General features: G+C 38.6%; 1 protein-coding gene across 3 annotated transcripts in view; it reads right to left on the bottom strand.

The window, feature by feature from the left end:
* TSPAN9 (tetraspanin 9) overlaps nt 1–24700 on the bottom strand; it is a 156902-nt gene that overhangs the window by 82399 nt on the left and 49803 nt on the right. The window contains exons 2-4 of one of the 3 annotated variants that reach the window (XM_071815052.1): nt 9978–10066; nt 4746–4770; nt 1792–1871 (exon numbers count right to left, since the gene is read on the bottom strand). In XM_071815052.1, the coding sequence (XP_071671153.1) occupies nt 1792–1854 (63 nt within the window). In that variant the 5' untranslated portion in view covers nt 1855–1871; nt 4746–4770; nt 9978–10066. Of the gene's footprint in view, nt 1–1791; nt 2763–4745; nt 4771–9977; nt 10067–24700 lie in introns of those variants that run through there. The other 2 variants (XM_065849067.2, XM_065849051.2) reach the window with 2 other exon arrangements.

The following is a 24700-nucleotide window of genomic DNA, read 5'->3' as shown; positions in this document are numbered from 1 at the left end:
AGAAGCACAGGGTACCACAGAGCTGCTTCAGACAGTAGGCTAGTTTTAACCTAAGAAGGAATGTGTTTGTATAAGTATCCAGTGGGACCTGAGCAGACAGAAAAGAGTACACAGATGAGATCTGAAATATTTTTTGTGAGTTCAAGGAATAGGAAAACAGGCTCTGAAGGCCTGATGCAGAATCAAGAAAATTCCTGCTTGGGAAGGAGTTAAAAGAAAATAAAGATATTGAATCTAAGGAGGTGAGGGGTAAGAGATACCTAATAGAGGACATGAGTAATGATACCAGAAAAAATCTGTTCCAAAACTAATCAGAACATATAGCATATGAAAAAAATACTTCCGAGGTTTCAAGCAGCATTAAGTCAAATAGCCAGTTTGATATAAATCTGGTGTGTTCAAAATTATTTATCTCAGTAACAGTTAAGGCAACCTTCTGGTAGGGTTTGCATACAGAAAAGAAAACAAATTTAAAAAATCACAAGTGAACTTTGATCAGATGTTCTTCAGTGATCAGTTGTACCTTTCTATTTAAGTAAGACTCCCACAAGTTCAGTGATTGTAGCATTTCAGTCTATTACCAATAAAACCTTACTGTTGTGAGTGGTTCAACACCATACCAAATCTCCTGTTAACTCTTAATCTTAAAGGTTACTTCAGTAAATGGGTCAAGATAAACAGAGAAGCTGCAAGTGAGACTTGTAATCTGAACAATGATATCTCTACCCCAGAGGAAGATATCTGAACAAGACTGTTAATACTCCTTTTTTCAAAATCAATCCAGGGATGGTGTTTTCATTTATTTATGAGGTACACTGTATATTTCTGGATCACAACCATGAATGATTTTGTTCACATGCCCAAGTTTTGCATTCATCAGGGAAACAGTGATCTTTGATTTCAAACTAAGCGAACCATTTCATATTGGGCTATACTCAGGCAAACTCAGTATTTCAGTTAGCCTGTGATTTCCTCAGCAGTACTGATCACTCTAGGACGCATAGCTGCCAGGTGACTTAACTTTTCCTCCCTCTCTCGTACATGACAATACTTTGTTTAGAGCAGCCATTAGGCTTTTAACTTGTTTGCTGAGGCATTGTTACAACTTCTCATGCCTCTTGGCTGATGAAGGAAAACCAGTTGTGATCCTTTAGAAGCAAGTGCAAGTCTCCAACTTCACACACCAATGTGGACAACTGCAGCTGAAACTGAATCCAGATTAATTCACCATTCCAGTCATTTCACATTTATGTTGATACCTTAGAGGTTAGAACATACATGATTTATTGGTTTTAACTGGAGAAATGGAACAGAACTTCCTTCAAATAAAACAGTAGTTTGTCAAATGAAGTTTACAAAAAGAAAATTGTATTTATGATGACAATGAAAATATACTTCAAATTTTATTTAACCTGCAGTTCAATGCACCATGAGGTATTATAACAGAATGCAAAAGTCCTGCCACTGCAAGATTTTAATGCTACAATAATTCTGCTCTTCCTGAAAGGGCAATAATTCTGCCCTGTCTTAAATAACCCAGTTCAAAACACACATTAGAACAGCAAGTTTGAGCAATCAGTAGCCAGACTACAGTAACCAGGTGGTAATATAAATATAGAAAGCATGTACATTTTCCCAATAGACACAAGTTAAACACTGAAAATATTCTGAGCAGGTATGAGAGAGAAGGAGGGAAGAACTTACAGTACTGCTTCAAAGATGCACTACACACATAATGCAGCAGTACAGGACAGACTAACGAATGAAAGCAGCTGAAAAGGTAGTACTCACCCAAAATATTAAATTGAAAAGGAACATCATGTATTTCAAACAACACAAGCAGCCTCTTGCCATGTTGCACTTCTTAAATTCTAAAAGGAAAACAAAGGATAGATCCAGGTAAAAGACCACATATTTGCTGCCTTTGGGTGCATTGTATTTGTCGCTTTTTATGCCAGTCCCAGTCCCAACGCCGGTCTCGGTTCCGACCCCAGTGTGGCTCTGTTTGCGTGATCCAGTTGTACCATAGAAAGCTCCAGCAGTAAAACCTCGACCAAATTGCCTCCCTGAGGTAGAAGGTTTGGCAAAATCTGAGTCTTTGCTATCCAAAGATGGACTCCGGTGAATTGAAGAATCCTCACTACTTGACTTCTCCATGATCTCTCTTTTCACAGTTGTCATATTTAATGTATAGCATCTCTCAGCATTAAATGCAGTGCCTTGCAAATGCCACAGAGCTGTCTGTGTTTTTGCTTCTCTTTTGCTTCATACATGAATCAGATAATCACTGCAGAATTTATTCCCTGCATTGTTGCTGGTTTTATTTTGCATAGCAATGTAGGCTGTACTCTGTCTATCTGTAGCATGGATTTATACATTAATATTCCATGCAAGAGCATATTCATGATTTATCTTGATGAATCAGCCATGCAGAACTTTGATTTTTATTCAAAAGAGCCATAAGCTCTTTTTCTTCTCCTAGTCTACAGTCCTCTAATCTGTAGGCGGCAGATGGTCCTTGCATCCATTTCCAAAAAGCTTCTGCAGTGCACCTGGGAGACTCTCCTTGAGCCAGAGCACTTTCCCTGCTCTCAGCTTCCCTCTCTGTGTCTCTCACACGCTGTGTTTTTTCTTCCCACCCATCTGCAGTATCTCATTCAGTAACCAGCTATCGGAGCGTGCTCTGTGTTTCACTGCTGTTGCTGTGAAATCATCAGCAACTGCAACCACTGGGTATTTCCCCCAGAAATCCCTGACCTATTGAGTGATAAATCCACCCTCCTGCTCACCCCTCCCCTCTGCTTTCCATCGGGCCAGTTAGCAGAAGCCTTCTACCCGAGGGCACGCCTCCATGACATAATATCTTTAATAGGATTAGAACACAACAGAAAATCTCTTTAAATGTCAAGTACTGTTTAGCTGTTTATAGGCTAGAACTGTGAGGTAGTGATACTCCTTTAATGCAATAAAATACTGGAAAAATATAGATTAGATAGACAGGTGCTAACCTCTCCCTGCTCATCAAACTAACAGTGACTTACTTTTTTTTCTGGCTTAAACAAATGCCATGGGACAAGGAACTGGAATAAACTAGCACCCAGCATAAACCGAATAGGCACGTCTCAGTTACACATGCATTTAATGTGACGCCATCACATGTGATATAATTAACCATAAGTAGAAAAGCAGAGCTGCTGTCTCTGACATGATCATTAATTTATTTTTTTCTTTTTTCAGATAGTAGTGTAACATCCCTGCTACCACTCTGAAGCAGAGAGGGCACAACCATGTATGTGTGTCTGCACATGTAAGTGCCTGGATGGGAGGAACATAAGTATTTCAGGTCATTCCTGGTGCTTCCAAATCCATCGTTTGGTCATAAACATGAAAGTAGTGCACTGGTGGTGCACAGTGATACAGCAGATTTCAAATGCGGGTTATTCTTTTCTTTCAGTAATAAAAGAAATCATACTAGGAGACAACTATTGAAGTACAGCTACCAAAAAAAGCAAACATTATGCACAATTTTCAACTGAACCTTTCAGATGTACTTTATAATGCACTGTAATTATTTTATCAGGTATCTTTGAGAAAATTAATACAACATTTATTCAATATTTAAAGGGCCCAAAAGCCCCTCAACGTCCTGTAATTTTTATGCAACAACATCAGAATCAACACCCTAAAGCTGTGCTGTACCTTTCTTGACAGGCTTTTTCTGAGAAAAGATGGCTCCACCATAAAGTACTTCATGCCAAGAAACACACAGTATTTGTACGTGTAATATCTTCCTCTCACCTCTTCTAGTCTAGAATAACATTGGAACAACAGGTAGGCCCAAGCTTATATCAAGAATGTTTATTCACTTGCTTTTCAAAAGACATTTCAGAACTACCTGCATCAAATGCATCCATCAGAAAGGCAACTGCAAGCTGACCACTCAGCATTGTGTATGATAGCAGAAAAGGCTACACACAAAACACCCAAGTAAAAACAAGAGAAATTAACAGCAACTAAAGCAGAGTGGGGTATTTCTGTACACATCTATGGTGCACAAACTTCAATGTGAGCGGTCACCAAGAACCAACTTTCTTAGAAAATAACATGGAAGAGACTTGTAGGCCATAGCCAGATACCCGCTTTGGACACTGGAGCCTGTAGGATAAGTCTGAAAAAACTCTTACATTTGAAAATTCACTTATTGGCAGTGTAAAGTTGTGCCATTGTAATCCTATGCTTCAGCTAGATACTTTCAGTGGTTTTTATTTGTCACACAAAATTGAGCTCTCAGCCAAAAAATTATGAGAATGCACAAGCATTTTTTTTCCTGTTTTACCCATTGTTTGGCTATAAAACTTACACTGACTTAGACTACTTCAGAAAAAAATCATGCTGTGCACTTGTGAAAAATAATGCAATCTAAATATTTGCTTTAGCTTCCCACATGAAGTTACATGACAATAATAACAATCCACCCCCTCAAGGACTGAAAGAATATTTTGTAATAAAAAAGAAATCTCCACAAATTCAGAATTCAGTCAGAGTTTGTAAATAATGGAAACATTTCTACTGGTGGCAGAGAACAAAAACAAACAACAACAAACAACACAGCACTCAAAACAAACACCAGTCTCCCTCCAAGTTTGTTTTTTTTTCAAGTTTTCATTATTAGACCTTATTGAAGATTTCGAGTTCTCTATTTTTGCCTCCAAATACTACAAAAGATTAGTTTTCTTTACCATTACCTGCAATGCATCTTCCATTAAGAGTTCTCCATGACAGACGTACATCACAGTTCAGATTTCAGAATGAACAGCCAAAGACAGATGTACAGCCAATATTCGCCTTTGAAATCCAAGCCTGAGCAACAAGCACTAGCGCAAACATGGTTCCAGATCAGCCTTCCCTCCCATTGTATACAAAGGAAACGTATGACTCTTATGGTGATGCTGTTGCCACCAGCCTCAGTAAGCTTCCACCACTTGAATTTCCAGCCACAAAGTAATTTTAGGGATTACATGCCACTTCCTCCAGCTGGAAGTCTAAGTTGGTATTTATGGAGCTCAGTTAATAGATCACACAGAACTGCTTATTTGCTAAAATTAAGCAATGGAAAAGCTGTAACCAGTTCATCCAGCTGTGTTTTGACTAGCCATTGCACTTATATCTCCCTCCAATTGACACTTCAGTGGTAGGTGTTGCTGCAAGGCCATTCGAAAGTATGGTGGTCCTACTTGACAATGTAACTTCAGCACAGGAACAAACACATTTTGTTTCTCTACAGCTCTCACATCTGTTAAGTAAACAGGGCATGAAAATATTCAAAAGCTCACTCTGTACTTCATTAATCATTGATTACTAAATCACAGAATTTTGTTGCTGAGAGATGCCTCCACAACAAGAAAATCATTTCAGTCCCATATACAAATGCCTCATACAAGGCAATGAACATCAGTCCATTGCATCTAAACAGCTCAGTGAAGTATTATGTGTAAGAATTTAGACCAGCTTCAGATACCAGGTATGAAAAAGGATGTCACAATGGGAGTAGCAGAAAAACGGAAAGGAAGGGTAATAAGGTCCAAACAACATAGGCTGGTTCTTCTTCTGAAACTGCTTTACTTGGTTCTGTCCTGGGAACAGTCCACCCTAGTCCTCAAAACACAGATCTCAACAACTTCAGTTTTTATTTGAAGTCACAAAATATTTAATACCTTTTTTTCCTCAATCCTTAGTTTTATCTCACCAGAACTTCAGTGCAAATTACACTAAGCTACAGTGCTCCTGAAGTCCTCTGTTTATTTTTGCCCTTTTCAGCTGTTTTTGCACAAGCAGCTTGTGGAACCATGCCGCAAAACACAGCAAAAGCTGACCAAGTTTATACACATATTTGTAACCATGCATGTATAAAGATATAATATAGATATAAAATGTGTTCCAGCAATAGATGAAAATTGTGCTTATTTTCCCCTTGTGAAAGTTTCAAATCCATTTTACAAACCATTTCCCTTAAATGATCTTGCTGATGCAGTGAGAGGGACTACAATAGGCAAGAACAGGAACAAAGACTGAAGGCTGAACAAAAATATAATAAACTTTTGTTATGGTTCCCCATGATTCCTGACTTGAAAATATGAAACTTTAGTTTTTCAAAAGGGAAAACCAAAACTCCAGTCATCATGATATACAAGTCATTTCACAACTTATTACATATTTTACCTTGAAATTTCTATTATGGAGCATAGTACTATTGTCACTACCCCCAAATATGGGGAACTCGAGGTCCAAGATGTTTGCTGAGAATGAATAAGAAATTGCTGGCAGAGAAGAAAACTGAATCTGTGCTTTACATAGCCTCAGCTAGTACACTAACCATTGCACCATTCTCAAACTAATTATTTTTAGAAAACATGAGTTTTCATAACCCTGCCACATGACTTCAGGACAATACTGAGCCCAGCAGAGAGACATACAAATGCATACACTATCAAGTGTTTGAGAGATATGGTTCTTAAATTCATTCTTTTCCTTTGAATGATTTTGACCAAGAATTCAATCATACAAGCCTTCCTCAGGGTACACTAGGTAGACAAAGAATTGAGATAGCTGACTATAAGCTCAGTGACTGTATCTTTCTAGTCACTGCTCTTAATCCTGGAAGGCCATGAGAAGGAGATATGGAACAAGAGTTAGAAAGAATAGCTTATGACTCTGGCATATAGTTAGAACAGATGAAAGCTCAGACTGAAAAAAAAAAAAAACAGACAAACACACACAAACATGGTAAGAGCATAAAAAAAATATCTAACTGAAATTAGTATCACAGGAGAGACAAAAACATGTTGTTCTCAGGACTTCCATGCTCCTGATTCCACAACAAAGACCTTACAGACTCCAGCAAGTCAAAATACCTAGAGTTCCCAGGGCTCCTAAGGCTGCAGAATTTACAAACAAAAACCTGGATGCTCTGAGGGTTGTATCCCACATCCTGGGGCCTTCCAAGCTCCCAGCTTGCATGCTGTAAACCCAAAGCATTCTGCCCATCATGGGACTGGACAGAAACAAGGCAGGTTTCATGGACAGCTTTGTATTAGTAGACAAGTTCAAAAACCTACCTGTGTTTTCCAGAACCAAATATCTCAAGTCATATTTTACCTTTCACACACTTTCATTTTCCAACAGGAAAAGTCTTCCATTAGAAGCAGACAAGAACTACTATAACTTCAGTTTTGTACTCTCCCATCACTGATCATAGCTTAGTGTATTATTTAGAGCATATATGTACAGCTTGTTTGTTATAAATGCTAAAAAGAATCACTATCAAGTGTTTAGAGAAAAGTGAAATCCATACCTAGTTTCCCTACTAGTTTGAACAGCAGCCATTTCTAATGCCTTCAGAAAACCATCACTTCTTTGGGCGCTTGATGGACAGGTGGATGATGAAAGAGAAGACTAAATGCATTAAGAAACATATTTACTCACAGTTGGTGCCTGCCATCTGACCAGTAAACGACTCTCTTGTAATGTTTTGTGAGAGAGCACAGGCCATTCTCTGTTCACTCTGTAGCAGGGCCCAGAGCATCCAGCAGGCATCATCTGACCCTCAGTTCCACCTGCATAAGAAAGCCACCTCCATAGGCCAGGTAAAAGGACCTGGGCCAGGTAAATGTGCATACAGCATGAGTTGGAAGGAACAGACACTCAGGTTGTTAAAGGCTAGGTTCCACATTCTAGAATTCTACCTAGCACTGGCATGGCTGAAGAAAAGGAGGTATGTCAGAGAGACAGGAGTGGGGTAGCACTTCAGGATGGAGGGACCATGTGAAGGAGGACTCATGAGAAGACAGAGAGTTTGAGACCTGTAGGGAAAGGGTCTGTTCTCACAGACATAGGAATTGAGTATTTAGCCACCTCAGTCCAACACCCACTTTCATCAATCAGTCCTGACTTCACCCAGAGAAATTATCTTTCATGATATTGTTATTGGTCTGACACCAGGGCACTAGCATAACAGCTCATGGTTGCCTCATCAGTAACACAGTTACGCTCTTTGCCTCCCCAAGGCAAATAGGTAAAATCTCTTTGAATGTCCTAAAGTAATACTTTCTAGTTTATACTTACATATATCAATAAGAAGAGTTTATCCTTCTGACCCTGAATGGATGATCAAGAAAACCAGACTCCATTACAAGACTTTCCACTGTGTCAGACATTGTCATATTTGGTCCCTGGGATTTCCGTTAAAACTCATTTACTGCCAACAGTGAATACGTGTCTGAAATTTCTCATTTAGGATTTCACATCAGAGACAGGATGAGATTCTGCCTTAAAACTGTACTAAGGAATTATTTGTAAACCATGCCAGGGACCACAACACACTGCAATCAGATGCAGATGATGACTTGATATGCTAATTCACAGGAGACATGGGAGATGAGGATCCAAGCACAATATGGGGTCCAGAAGCTAAGAAATTGTCATTACATCACACTGTCATACCAGCAGTCCCTCGGGGGCACTCAGACTGAGCAGACAGAATGTCTGAGTTTCCAAAGTGACAGAAAAACATAACTTTAGAAAAATCAAAAATCCTGCTACCTACACTTAAACTTTAAAATCAAAACATTTGTAGTGGCACAAGAGTCTTCTGGGGTTTTGTTTTCATTTTACAAACAACATCATGAACTATGCTAAATCTGAAATAAACCCTCTAAAGATTATGTCAGAATGTAATGCCCCATTGATACTTTCACCTTCAAGAACTCGAATGTAGAAAGTCAGTTTACTGTTTGTTTCTGAGAAGCCCTGGGAGGCAGAGTCTTCATGGGTTTGGCAGTGTACATACGGAGATCAAGTCAACCCACACGACAGACAGTCTACAATTCAGGCAGAAAACAAGACACTGATAACTGGCTCTGAATATAACAACTATATTTAAGTTGGGTTTTTTTTAATTCCCAAAACTTCCTTACCAATTGTCCCACTAGCAGGTGGGAGAAAATAGAAAATATGAGGGGCAAGAGAACAGCATGTGCCCAAGAAATTCAGTCTATCCTGCCAGGCAGCAGAGTACCAGATGTTTTGGAAGTATGTTTATGCCTTTTAGCATAAGAATCTGTAACCCTTTTAATTTCAGGGCACTTAGAGCATCTTCTATAGCAGTGGATACATTGTTACATCTCCATCACCAGCTAATCCTTCTTAAATTCTACTGACAGCTCAGCCTCAAAATATACAGCATTGAGTTCCACAGGTACGCTGTGTTAAAAAAATACAACATCATCTTCTTATTAACTGTCAATATCAAGCCTTCCAGCTCCATCCTCTGTTCTGGTATTCATAATCATCCTATAATCCATTATTTTGTAATCTTCTCTTATATCCCATGTCATTTGTCCTTCATTAATCTAAGTACTTATCTTTTCAGTATCTCCTGTTATTTAAAACTCCCCAACTCCCTAATAATCTCAGGGCTTCTTTCTAATTGAGCTATGTTTATATAATAATCTTTTCTAATCTGCTGCTGAAAAGAACTTATTCTTTTGAAAGGATAAGAGTTAATAATCAAATTCAAAATTAATTTAATAAATTCTGCTTCTGTCAACACCTTACTTGCATGAAAGTGAAGCCATTCAGATTCAACAAACCTTTCTCCATAATTCCTGTTTTGTTTTTCTATTTCAGACTAAAACTTTGGTCTCTGAAAAGCCCAGCATTTCAGAGCCTAACAGAAAAATTCTTGCAGTTTAAATTCTGTATCATGCTTGTAGGAAGAAAGAGGCTTTTCTCACTGTAACAGCATTAGTTTAATACCAGTTACTTGTAAAATCATTAATAAGCCCATCTCCAAGGCAAGGACTCCTTGTAAAGAAGCTAACATATGCCAAACCAAGCCTTGGCCATCAATAACGTAAATAAATGTACAGTATTGACTGCTGTCCCCTCCCAGTACACAGACAAAGTATACGAGGAGAAGTGCTTTTTACTGCACACAGAGAAAAGACCAACGGAGTAGAAAGCTGTCAATTACAGGCAGGAAGGCAGAAACATCATATCCCTGATAGACCTATGGGATGAAACACCACAAATCAGATTTTCAAAACCATGCTTTATAAATTAAAGACCAAAAAAATGAAAGCAAGGGAGAGGAAGTGAGAAGAGTTCTTCTTAGTTACCTCCTATTTTTTGCATAGGTAAGGTACACAATCTGAGTGTTTCTCTTCCACTCCCACTTTAAATAACAGTTTAGATTTCATCTCTTCCCAATTGGCTACAGATTAAAGAAAGCTAGCAAATAGCTTCTCATGAGAGATGGTATCCCTTCTTCCCCTTGCACAGTGTAAGAGAACTTCATCAATACAAGAACTCTTCCAACCCTAACTAATGTGTACAAGTTCCTTGAACAAAATCAGGTGGATATTCTGTAACCTCTCTTCTAAAGAGGCTGTCTTTCACCTTCAGTTTGCTGTTCTGAATTAACTGACAGCTCATTTCTGTGTATTAGCAGAACTATTACACTTTAAAACAATCAAATTTTAAAAAATCCCTCATACATAAGGCTCTACCTGAAGAACCACAAGAATGATGTAAGCATTCATTTTTAAAAGGCAGCACACATCTCCGGAACATGCTCAATTATGCCATGAAGGAACATTTCTAGGCACATTCCTTTCACAATAGAGTGAATTCCTTCATTGCTATTCATTTTCTGGCACTTAAACATAAACAGGTGTGATGCCATGAATGGGGACATTTAAAACCACTGCTTCGGGGCTGGCAGAGACCCAGATGTCTACAATGGGCAGCAAACATACACCATTATTTTAGGCTGCCTTCCCCATTAACTCATCACCAGCCCTAGCCTCCAATTTAACACATCGCTAAAAGTGATAGATTGATGGCTTCACTGGAGAGCTATGACCTCAGAGATGTGTGAGTTACCAAAGTGCTGTTTACCAGCAGCATTTCCAAGCAAAACCTGACTTTCAGGTCAAAGAGACATAGCTTTCATAAAGGAGCCAAACTGCCTAATGATTGAATCAAGTACCTGCCCAGAGACAGTAGCCTCACAGCTGCAAGTTGTCAGTAGAGCAAGGCTGAGTTCTAGCCACAGCACAAGGTTCCCTTCTGCTGGGCCCCACGTGACCCACAGCAGAAATGTCTCAAAACAAGGGTGGGATCTAGCTTCTGAAGCCATTCAGTCCCTAGCCTACTCCCAGCCCTCCCTGAGGTCTACCAACTGTGGTAACAAGCTGCATTGCCTAACAATTCCCTGCACGTACCTCCTTTTGTTTGTCAAGGGAGATATCGCTGAATTAATTAGAAGTAGTTTTTGAATAATTCAAGATTCATACCTGAAGTGCCAATAACAGCAGTTCTCAAGTTCTGATAAAAATCACTGCATAACAGTCACATTTCATCCTGCTGGTTTTGGCTGGACTCTTTTCTATGGCTTCCAACAAACTTCACAACATTTACCCGGAGCAAAGTCCACGGATCCTTTCCTGTCTCGAAGATCTTTACGTTTAGAAAGCATCTGCAGAAAGCATCTGCATCTGCCCTTGCAGTAGAGCTTACCTACCCTCACAGGAAAGCTTCTTGCATGTGTGTGGTAACACTGTGGGATATGGTCAACTTCAACATTAAAAATAGGATGTGCCTGTAATGTAACAGTCATGCAATCAATGCTTTTTGCTTTGCCAACAGCAACAAAGTCAGATTTAAAACCCAAGGGGAGGCAGATACTTTAGTCACCTTACTCATCTCACAAGAATGAGGCTAAATGGTTCTTATCTATTATGCATGAGATACATGAAAAGGTGTGAAAATCAAACCAAGGTAAATCTCTTACTGTAATCCAGCAGGTTTATGTAATGGAGATGCTACTCATCAGCTCTGTGATCAACACCAGCTCTTATTACAAGGGTGAGAGATATTTTAAATGAAAATGGAGGAAAAGAAAAGGAAGAAATCAGAGTACAGTTTGATGTGACCCTGCCTGTCATGCCACAAAAAAAAACATGCCACAGTTCAATTACCTGATTCACAGTAGAAGCTACTTAACTTTTTACAGTACATTAATAAGCTTTTATAAAGGTAGAAGTCTAATGGCAAAACATAGTTTTATGACCTTATCTGCATTAAGGAGGACTCATTTACACTTGGTGAGAATGCTGTGTGCTAGCTGCAGTACCAGGCATTCAGAGCATAATGTGGGGTATGAGTGGATGCAAGCACATTTGACTCCTTCCCAAAAGCCAAGGCCACATTCACTTAAGTTTTTAAAAAGTTTATTCATACCATCAGTGCCTCTCAGAGATGAGAAAACCAGGAAAACCCTTGATCAGCAGACAGAAACTAAGAACCTTACAACAATTCCTCATAGTGACATCTGAAAGACAAATGTTTTTTGGAGGAGAAAACTACTCGTATCATTCACTCTGCTCTGATCTACTTAAGCGTGTAACAAGTATGTGGTAGTTACAGCACGAAATATCCATTGGCCTTTAGAAGGAGCACTTTGTTAATTCATCATAGGTAGATATTTTCAATTTACAAATTAATTGGGACCCTGGTATTTTGTTTCAGAAGCAACCAACTTGATGCTTCATGCAATAGTCTGCAGACTGCTTCAGAGGAATCTACCAAATACGTGGCCATAAATGCTTAGTAAATAGTGTTTATCCAGACAGGTTTTTAAACAACATGAACTACACTAAATACTTCCAAAATGCAATGCCACATAAGGTTAGACAGTGCTAGTTTTGGTCCAGATATGCCTTGTAGGACTCAAATTTGAGGCCCATAGCAATGATATTATATTCTCTCCTAAATGTCCAAGTCCAGACTACCTTCAAACCTAATCTAAAAGGCTTTCCAGACTTCTTCCCTTCAGAAGAACAAGTTAATTGTAAATCTGCAATTATATAATCCATGTGGTAATATTTTGTTTGCTTTTGTTGTTGTTTTAACCCTATAATCTGAGTGTCTATAAAACAGATCTCTACAGGTTTGGATATCAATGCCCCTAACATGAAAGATACTTGCTTCCTGGATTTTATGGGTTCTCCTTCTGTGTTACTTTTCTCATATGCTCATTTCTTATGTTGCGCTAGGCCTTTCCTGCCAAGTATCTGGCCAGAAAAAACATAAAATCCTCTCAGGGCACCCAGACACTTTTCTGAAAAGTTTTATGAACTCACCATCCTATCCCATATCTGAAACTCAACTTTTCTAAACAGACCACTTCTCAGTCTTCTCCCCCACCTCCTTCTGTGCCATTGGTTTTAAAACAGGACACTCTTATGTAGTACTTAGTGTTTCTATTCCAATAGCATGGAAACTGTTATATCAAAATATTTATTAATAATGGGGTTACTTCCTTGTACTGCAAGCTAAAGCAAGATAATTTGGTAGATACAATCATGAAAAGATTACGCATATTTGCCTCTTTTGAAGAAATACTATACCCAAATACACAGCTTTAAACACTATTCCAATCAAAACCTGACTGTATAAACTGCACCTTGAAATCCCATGTTTCATGTATTCCAAGGATTGCTATATGAAGTCAGCTCATTTCCCTGTGTTTTTTCCTTTTAAATCACCTTGAATGCTTTCTAATCTGTACGCTGAAAACAAAGGTTCAGAAATTGTAACTATGATAAGTAATTTGGCTTGAGACTAAAAATAAAGAAGACAGCTCCACCATTGGAAGTCTGTAGGTTTAACGAAAGCAAAAAGCAATTAAAGCTTAATCAATAGAATGAGGAGTTATGAATCTTTGAATATACAAAGGTAACAGCTGATGAATTGAAAGGTGCAGTTTCTCTTTCTACACAAAATATTTTCCAAACAGAATGATGCTTTGCACCCGTCCTGTAAATTGATGCCAAGTTTATGTATAATGCTGCAAAAAAGACTTAAAAAGTGCCTTGATCATTTCAAATAAGCCTTATTCTAGTTCAGTGCCTCCCAAAGAGTGCCTGTTGCTATTCTGTAGCACTGTTAGCTCCATTTATACAGATATCTCAGTTTTGTCCCTACCTAATATATCTACTATGTTTAAATAGTCTCTCTCAAATACCAATGATCTCTGAGTCTAAAAACTACATCAATACTTCAGCTGTAGGCAGGGAGAGGGGGAGTAATGAGTTATTCCCGATGAATTGTTCCCTAATGAATTGTTCTCAGGCACCAAAGCTTTCAAAATATCTATTCACAGAACTATCTTCACACATTTTAAACACCTTTCATATTTAAGATCTAGGTACTTTTATTTTAATATTTTAAGTATTAATTTACTTTAATACTTCAAAGTCAAAGAATCCAAAACAGATTCCTACACATTGTCCTGCATTATCAAGCAGCTAAGAAAAACAAATAAAAAACAACAACAACAAAACCCAACAACAACAAACCAAACAGACCACTTACTTGAGGTCTGGCATGGTACATTATTGCTGCAAAGTTCTGTCAACCAGATTCCTTCTCAGGTTTCAGAGGTTGGTCACCTGTGTCTGTTATGCACAATCCATAAAACACATTTTTAAAGCAACCAGGGACCCGTGGAAATTAAAAGCCAAATCTACATTATTGACACGTCTCAATACTGGGAAATGTTAAAGCATTGACTTCTATTACAGAAGATAAAAGATACATGCTTAGGGACTGACTTACAAATGATGATACCCTCAAGAGATGTTATGTGCTACTTGAAATAAAACTTTCAGCACATAAAATGTTAATTTTAGGGCTTTGGGCAGACACTAAGGTTGGGGCAGATGTGCTGCGTAACACATAAAAGACTCTCACTTTCCAGAAGGCTAATCAATGCCTTCCAGTAACTACAAGGCAGTTACAGAAGATGGTGGTACTTTGTTCACAATGATGGATGTGGTCAGGACAAGAAATAAGTTGCTCAGGGGAAACTTGGTCTGGATATAAGGGAAAAAATACCTTCAGTGGAAGTACAATTAAACATTGGAATAGATTGCTCAGAGAAACTGTAGAATCTCCCTCACTGGCAATGTTCAAGGCTCAGCTTGACAGACAGGGGCCTGGATAACCTAGACTGGGGCCCTGTGTTCAACAGTAGGTTAGACCACATTGTCTCCAGCATCTCCTTCAAACCTCGACCTGTGATTCTAACATTTTGTCCTAAAATCCAAACCTTGAGTCAGTTAGTGACCCCAAAGATGGGTTGTGCAATTCCTTACCACAGCATAGCTCCCCGGAGTGGGAATGACTGACACTGAACTACTCCATGGTGCAGAACTTTCTAAGGACAGAGTAGGAGTGACTTGCTTACAATATAAGCACAATTGCAGGCACTGAAAAATTAGCAAATTGAAATTTCTATCACTCTGATGAGAAGGGGCGGGGAGGGAGGGAAAAATGTGTTTCTTATCAGTAGCTAGATTTGACAAATTAGGAATATCCTCAGCCTGCCAACTGAGTATCTACAGATCATAATGCCTGTCTGATCTGTGTGAATTCATTTGGTAGTTATCCTTTCTGATTTGTTAATCACGGTCTTCTTGAAAAAGATACTTAACAGTAAAAAATTACACAATAAATTCCAATCTTTCTCTCACCATGTTCTGCATTTTTATTTGCCCTATTGGAGAGTGAATCCAATACGGAAGTATATTTATCAGAATGCAGGACCTTACCCAAGGAAAGGAATGACATTTATTTGCAAAAACAGGGAATAGTAATTATTTAAAGGCAATCCTTCTGCCCCTAGAGATGTATTGGCTGCACAAAGGGTTGTTTTAATCTCTTCAAGACTAAACTTCTAAAAGATCACAAATTAAAGTTATTTATCTGGGAGGAAAAAAAAAAGGATCCTTGAGCAGAGAGATGCTGAAATTTCCTTTGCTTTAAGGATTTGTTCTGACCAACTTGTCACACAGTTTTAGATGCACCCATCTCCTTAACTGGACATTATCAACATAAAATAATGTCAGTTTTCACAAAGAGTCTAGAAAGTTTTTTCAGATACATCTTGTGTTGCAAGTCTCTCCCTACAGCTCTCCTATCATACTGTTCTCTTCTTATAGCCCCAGTGAGGAACAAAGAGTCGTCTGTGAAACTTTGCACAAAAATAATCAGCAGAGAAGAGGGGAAGGAGAATAAGGAAAGGTGTTAGAGAAGAAGGGAGAAAAATCCTTCTGTTTACTGAAACGCCTTAGTTCAAGGCATATCAGATGCTACTGTAATAAGAGTGCACAAAACTTTCTGGACAGTGGTTTGACTCTAGCAGCTGTTGTTCCTTCAAGTGCTAAAAAAGATATCAGATTGAGTATATTAATAATGTATATTGATCTGATTACTAAAGCTTTTCATCAAAATACTAAGCAAAGGAGTAGTCTTTCAAAGGAAAAGACGGTTTACCAAGCCAAATGGTGCTACCTCCGGCGACATCCCCAAATAACTGGTTTATTGTTAGAGTCTTTAACAGTTATGGACAGTTTTGTCATTGGGCTGAGTCCACCTAGATGTTTTGTTCTGCAGCAGACACACATGGCATATTATTTTCCTCAGGATATTGAAGTATTATTAGTAACATTGTCTCTAACCTCTTTGTTACAATCACTACTAATGGTAAGCATTAGCATATGGAAGTATCTCTGCAGTGTTTTGCTGTGCTATATTACAAGGAGCATAAAATATGAAGAAAACAAATACAGGTTTATTCCTTGGGTGCTAAGAATGCAAATGTTTTTAGCTTCTCAACTTCCAGTACTCACGTGACTATAGAACACAATTAGTCTTTATGATCAAGTTAAAGAATCTTATGCACACACTTTCAAAGTGCTGTACATTCCTTTCATTCTTACAGAATCAAACAAATTTTCATACCCTGACATGATTTATCTTTTCAAGGCTAATCTGGGTAGCCATACAGGTTGACAACAGAATTTCTTCCCATAGCAAATTACTATATTCTATGTTAAACTAGCATTGTCTGCTCTAACTCAGAGGAAAAATAACTTGCTACAGTCCAAAATAAAAACCAATGGCATAGTTCCTATAAATTTAAAAAATAATAAGTAATTTGTCTGTTCCTAACAGGATCACATCTCTCTGACAGTTTTAGAAGTCTCATTTTAGAATGACAGTATAGATAAGTGCAAACTTAAAGCTGTTAGAAGAATCAAGGGGATGAACATACAGAAAATTAGTTGAACTTCCTTTTTAAGCTCCAAAATAAATACAGCCAGCAATAAGCCTAACTCATCTCTTCAATAAGCCTAAGTCAGCTTCTTCACCTCCACACTTCTTAAACAAACAAAGATCCACCTCTACTATAAACAAATTTGTAACACCACAGGAGCAACAGACTCCAGCCACTCTTCCCCAGATGACATTGTGGCCTTTCAGTACTTAAAAGGGGCTCATAAGAAAGATGGAGACAGATTTTTCAGCAGGGCCAGCTGTGATAGGACAAGGAGTAATGGTTTAAAACTAAAGGAGGGGAGACTTAGACTAGACACGAAGAAGAAATTTTTACAATTGCCCAGAGAGGTGATAGATGCCCCACCCCTGGAGACATTCAAAGCGAGGCTGGATGGGGCTCTGAGCAACCTGACCTAGTTGAACATGTCCCTTCCAACCCAAACTATTCTTTGATTCTTTGAACAGACTGCGAGGCTGATCCCGAGCCTGTGTGAGGAATGGGCACACATGTGACTCCCGGCTGGCACTCGGCACACTTTGCTCTTAGCCTGCCCAGCTCTATCAGGGTGACACAGGAGAGATGTTGGAGTCTGGCAGGGGTAAGAGGTGTGGAAGGAAGAGAGAAGTCTGTAACAAGGTCAACCATAAAAGTCCAAAGAAAATCAGGACTCATTCATCCTGCTCTTGGCAGAATTTTAAATGGTAAAAGACAGAACAGGAGCTGGGTGGTCATACCTTCACCTCTAATAGTGTGCAGAGTAGCCTCAAGTATACATCACAACAGCAGCAGAAAGTGAATCTTCACAAGTCAGGTCATGGCAGTTTGACAGCTGTACTCATGAACCTTAAGTATGTGCAAAATGGCCCAGGTTCTCTCTTCCAGTGCCAGGCATTCTGCAAAGAAACTTACGGAATCACCCCATAAAGAGGCCATGACTTGACTGGATGGCAGAACCTTTGTGTATTAACCTGAACATCATTTTTACAACGGAGAAAAGGCAACCCTCCACTTTACTTCAAACAAGTGCTCTGAAGAATTAAGTCCTAAAATTTTACTAAGCACTCCAATATTGTCACAATAAGGCTACTGCAGGCTGTCTTCAGAGTAGAGTTTAAACAGCACACACTAATTACAACTGAACAATGAAAAATGGTATGTATTTAAGGAAATAATTCACAATTACAGGTTGCTTCCTTTATGGAAGAAGCAAGTATAATGGAATTACTGAGTTAAATGAATCAACCTCGTGAAAAAGGAAGGGACATGCAAAAACCCATCACTTTATCCTCGTGCACAATGACACTTTGGGCAAAAAGTTCTCCGGGGAAAAAAGAAAAGTATTTATGGCCAGCTTTAATGAGAAAACATGACAAGTGAAGAAAAATCAAGCATTTCATAACTACCAGAATCAATCCCAACAGCAAGTCGTATTTGCAGTGATGAAAATAGCAATACTTTTATTATAAATTTATTTATAAAATGTGTCTTGTCTTCAAAGTGGGCTGAATACCAGGGGCACGATCCTGCATGTCTGCTTTCCACGTAAGATGGTTGGTTGTCAAATACTGTACAAGAGGAATTCTAAATCTCACCAGAGTGGTGTGGAAAACCCAGATGCTTAAACAGAAAGCCCTCAGAAATACCAGTGGCAACAAGCAAGAACACAAATATGAAAAATCAGTGGAGCACAGAAACATTAAAGGGCCACAGGAAGAGGCGGCAAGTAAAATAAAACCACAGATACACAAATCATCACTGAAACTTGATGGTAGAGACAACCTTATCTTTGAGTGAAGAGGAACTTCCTCCTTAGCGCAGCACAGGGCAAGACCCTGCTGCCTTTTTAGATGTCCCACTGCACAATCTATGAGCATGACCATCTTGCTCTAGGGAGAAAGGTTGTATCATGTACAACCTAATTGTGAAACACATGACGATAAAGGTCCCATGATGGAGAAGGCCAGGACTGGACAAACAGGAAACATGCTTTGACAGTCAAGCCAGTCAATTCCTGTACTTGAAATCCAACACAATCCTTGCATTTACTACAGAGTTTTTTTGCAATGCATAGCAAAATTCCTGACATAGTTGTGTTCCTTCTAATCATGTTTCTTGTTTCTTGGTTGTGTTACTTGAGACCAAGGTTGCTTAGCAGGCAGAATGGCCAAGCCCTTAAAATTACAGTGGGACCAGTGCTGTGAACACAGGTTGTTATTTAACACCAAGCGCTCTGAATAAATACAGGATATAAAACTTGGCAGCCAGAAAATAAAAACCTTCTGAGCCTTGTTGTGTTTAACTCCTATGCATTACAATGGAGAAAAGGCAACCCTCCACTTTCCTTCAAACAAGTGCTCTGAAGAATTAAGTCCTAAAATTTTATTAAGCACTCCAATACCGTCACAATAAGGCTAACTGCAAGTTGTCTTCAGAGCAGAGTTTAAACAGCACACACTAATTACAACTGAACAATGAGTAAAAAGCAAACGGGTGCTCCTTGGCTGCATAGTGCAGCACACTCCATTTGAAGACAATGAGGTGGCATCTCAGTGAACTGAAAAGTGGCATCACATTGAATCCATGCAAGGCAACTAAACAGAAGTCATGTACCTTAACCCCATTGTTCCCCTAATTTTCACAGAATTACACTCAGCCAAGTAAGGCTCAACAATTCATTTAATATACCCTTCTCTCCAAAAGCAGTATCAACAGATACAGCCATCTGCTCAGCAGGAAACTCTGTCCCAGTTCCAGCTTCGCCACATGCTATGTGCCACATTCACAGCTGGGAAACAGTGGAGATGTCCTGTAATTGCTGCCCAAGAGACCAGCAGAGGAAGAAAAACACTACCTTTCATAGCTCTGTGGGAAACCTTTCAAGTCCACCTTACCTCACCAAAATTGCAGAAAGATCCACTCACTGTCCCAAGCTGCAGTCTCCATCTGAGCAGCTTGAGCAATACCTGTTCTTAAAAGCCTCTGAGGCTGGCCACTCTGTACCTTCTTCAGCCAATTTGTACCAGGGCTGTTTTTTCCCCAGTGTCATTATTAATAAAACAGCTACCATGCACTCCCCTTTGCTTTTTACTTCTTTTCAGTGCTTAACTTTTGCAGCCTCAGTAATGTTCTTCCACTTTCCTCCTTAGTATGCAAAACCAGTATAGCCTATATTACTAGTTTTACTATATTTGCTTTTAACACCTTGTTATATGGAAAAAAAAATATTGTTTAGTTTGTACAAAGCCTATTTGTAGCCTAGCCTTCCCTTACAGTCTGTTCTGAAACTCATACAGTTATTTTTTGGCCACCTTCATGTTTCTGTGTGTAGAATCTCATCTCAGCTAGGGCTGACCCAGAGAGGCTCTTTCAATCATCAAGGTTCATGACTACTCATAATCAGCATTAATTCCACATCTATTTTACCACAGCAGCTTCTTGCTTCAGTACATGGCCACCAAGATCACAAGGGAAACAGCTGAAGCAAGATTCAAACACAATGATCTTGCCACAACATATATTAAAATGGAAACTTGTGTTATCCCTTAGAACTTCATCTAATTGCTCACCAGCCATCTCACATCAGCAACGCTTTTATTAGAGAGAGAGCTTCCCTGATAGAGAGACCACCCATGTATTCCTTCTCACAGCTGCTCTTGTGCAGAAGTCCCTATGGTTTATTTCATGATGACAAAGTTTTTGGCTTTATTTCAATTTTTTCCAGGAGACAGATAAATTATTTTCATTTTTTTTTTGCTACAGCTTCTCACAAAATGAGGTAATAAAAATCTCACCAACCATCATTTATAACAGGTAACAATGAAAATTAGGTTCCACATTGAGTAACTATACCAACTGTTGCTGAAAAAACTCCACATTGATGCCAAGGATGGGATATCACAGCAACTGTAACTAAGGTTGATCAAAGCTGCTTGTCTTTTATGGTCTTCATTTGCAAAGGACTGCATATAACTGGATTATTGGTAATACAGTACAGCTCAGAATAAAAGGACATTAATTTTCTTTGCCTAGAAAAGGCTCTAAGCTTTTTTCTTGTAATTACACCAAAGTGCAAGCCAACTCTAGGGCTACAAGGAGCAACCATGAGGAGAAAAACAGGAATAAACATTCAGTGGGACTTGAACTTGGGAAAATAATCCTGGCATGTTCAGAATGAGCAACACCACTTTCACCTCCTCTGATGAAAGTTCACACTTCTCAGCTCTGTGAAAGCATTTGAAGCAGGAGGGAGAAAGGGAATCACAGCAGGATTGAGAGGGAATTTGTATTGCCTCTGATGAATGGCACAATGCCCAGGCAGCTGCTGCATGAACGCCAGAAGTCAGACCTTTGCTGCTTCAACTGGATCCCTCTTGAAGTTTTAAATTACAGATGGATTCCTCATTTCATGGGATTCTGCTGTAACATGGCAATGGAGAGACTGCTTGCTACATGTGTCTTTTTCATTCTGAAATTGAAACCATGATGGGAAACCAGCCTTTCCAACAGTCTCGCACAGCAGCTAAAAAATGTCAGCACTTTTACACCAGACCCTGCCAGAATTAACAGTATCCCAGAGCTTTGTACATCTATAAACTGCAAAAAAGCTACATCAATATCATAATTGACTTTAGACAGACATTTTATAAAAACATTTTATAAAAACAAAAACTGGAAAAGCTAAGGAGTGCAGAGTAACTGAAATAAAATGGATTGTTTAAAATACTGTGAACAACTTGGAAGGTGTTTGCTGCATGTTAAATGTGAGCCATGTAATTTTCCACATAGTAAACACAGTAGGTAAAAGAATGAATCATAGAATATCTCAAGTTGCGAAGGACCCACAAGGATCATGGAGTCCAATTCTGTCCTCCTTGCAGGACTAACATAAAACTAAACCGTATGACTGAAAGTGTCATCCAGATGCTCCTTGAACTCTGTCAGGCTTGGTGCTGTGACCACCTCCCTGGAAGCCTGTTTCAGTGACTAACCACCCTTTCAGTGAAGAACCTTTTTCTCATGTCCAATTTGAACTCCTCCTGGTGCAGCTTTATTCCACTTCCTTGTATCCTGTCACTGGTCACCAGAGAGAGGAGATCAGCAAGTGGATGTTTAGTATTGTTGGCAAACTTACTTAATGTACATTCAACTCCTGCATCCAGATAATTCACAAAAACATTAAAGAGTACTAGCTCTCAAACTGGGGATCCCCACTGGTGACTGGACACCAGCCTGATGTAATGCAATTTACTATTAATATAACCCTTTGAGCCCCACCCATCAGCCAGTTGCTCACCCAATGTACTACAGACTTGTCCAGCTGTGTGCTGGACGGTTTATCCAGAAGGATACTCTGAGAGGCAGTATCAAAAGCTTTGCTAAAACCCAAACCTGACACATCTACTGACTTCTCCTGGTCAGCTAGATGGGTGATGTTGTTGTGGAAAGATGGTTAAGCAGGACTTTCCCCTCATGAACCCATGCCGGCTAGGATCAATGACTGCATTGTCTCTCAACACTTCAAGTACATCAGATACACCTGCAAGTGTAAGGCATATTTTAATCTAAAATTAAATTATTAAAAATTCCATTTTATGATAATTTCTAAGATGAAAACACTACCAAGCTATTAAAATATTTTAAGTAATAAACATATTCAAGTATTTCAGGTTTGCAGTTAAATAAAGTGTAGCATAGAACTGTGAGACAACACCTTTGACAGCAGCAATACTTTCTGAGAAGCAATTGTTCACATTGCAGCCTAATCAACTAGTTCTGTTTCATCACCACCTCACATGAAGTTGCAAGTTAACAAACAAAAACAAACAAACAAACAAGTGAAAAAAGTCTTGCTTTCTTCCTATCTAAAAACCCACTTGATACACAGGGATAAGCTCCATGTTTATACTTTAACACAGTGACTAAAAAATACAGTTCAACAGTAACAAATTTTTATAGCTTAAACTCATTTCCAGATTTTAAGCCACTTAGAATTTTATATAATCCTAAATTAAATATTACACCAGAAAATAAGTAATTTTTGAGGTTTTAACATAAGATGAAGCACATGGGAACTAACATTCTAAATCAATGGATCATTCATTATATGATGAAAAGTAGTAAAAAGTAGTAAAACCCATTTTCCTACTTCCCCCTCTCCCAGCCAAAACAAAAAAGCAATGTTGACACAAAATCTGGTTTTCCCCAGAGCATAACAACTAAATTAACAATGCAAAAGAATATTAAATCAAATCACTAAACCAAATAATTTCCATTTTATTTATATTATCATAAAATCGGCAATCGAAATCTGCATTAAAAAAAAAAAAAGGATTTTGCTTAACATGTTCTGGACTTTTGGACCTCTTTAATACAGCAGAATGATAAAGTTTCATTTTCACTGTTTTCTGAAAATGGACAATTCAGCTGTGGACTTGTGGTTCTTCCATTCTTAAATTTTCACAGAATTCAGAAAATGTTGGAATTACACTAAAAAAAAAGGGAGGGGGAGAAGACGATTTAATGTAAGTAATAACTTATTTTCAAATTAAAATAATTTGAAAGAAGTGATGCCACTATTCTGAAATTATTGAAAAGGTCTTTTTGATGTTTGGCCGGATCTGAGTTTGTATTGTTATGGGTAAGGAAAATATGGGAATAATCTTCGGAGCTTTCTTTAAGCAACACAGATGAGAGAAAAAAACCTGAAGCAGCTCATTTTTTCCTTCTTTACAGGTCACTCTACTGCAGTTGTCAAGCTTTTTAGTGCTTTTATTTAATGAAGCTGGAATAAAACCTATCTTAGAAGAATACAGCACAATTCCACAAAAGCCTTTAAGTTCACACACTTCACTTAAATCACCTAAAGACAAGTAAATTCATATATTTCGCTGTAACTATTGCTGACTAGTAGTGTTCTGGAAAGCTGGGATAACACAGCACTAGCGTATCAACACCTCTCTGTTCTGGCAACTGCTCGCAATAAATAATTTAGGTTTATTTTTAAAAAGAAGCTTAGAATGCTCAGAATTAGAAATACATGAAATAAAACTGGAGGTCTGATGTGAAGCAAAAAAAATATAAAAATTGTTACACCTATCACAATTAAAGCTAGAAAGGTCACCTCAAATATTAAGTGTTTGAGCTCTTATCAAAAATTTCTCAAATGCTTGGGACTTGGTTTGCCAATGTCATGCTGACCTGGAACCAGCTGCTAGTAAATAGCATCGGCTAGTAAATAGCATTGGCTATTTTATCTATTACTCCTTCCCCATTGCACTTTTTTCCACTTCTGTTTCAATGTTGTTGGTGACCGATAAACAGCTGAAGGGGCAACTACTTGTGATGCATTGTAGACTCTTCTTGTTAACACTGTATTTGCACTCAGGGTCCTTACAGAAGCGGGTTGCGCGGGGAGTCAAGGAATAGTAGTACAAAATGTCTAAAACACCAAGTGAGCATACATCCATCCTTCCCTCCCCTTCCGCCTCCCCGCTCCAGCTCCATTGCTTCTGCCTG

This window comes from Patagioenas fasciata, chromosome 1, assembly GCF_037038585.1.
Source record: "Patagioenas fasciata isolate bPatFas1 chromosome 1, bPatFas1.hap1, whole genome shotgun sequence".
In the NCBI taxonomy this organism is placed as follows: domain Eukaryota; kingdom Metazoa; phylum Chordata; class Aves; order Columbiformes; family Columbidae; genus Patagioenas; species Patagioenas fasciata.
This window is presented reverse-complemented; position numbering and strand designations above follow the sequence as displayed.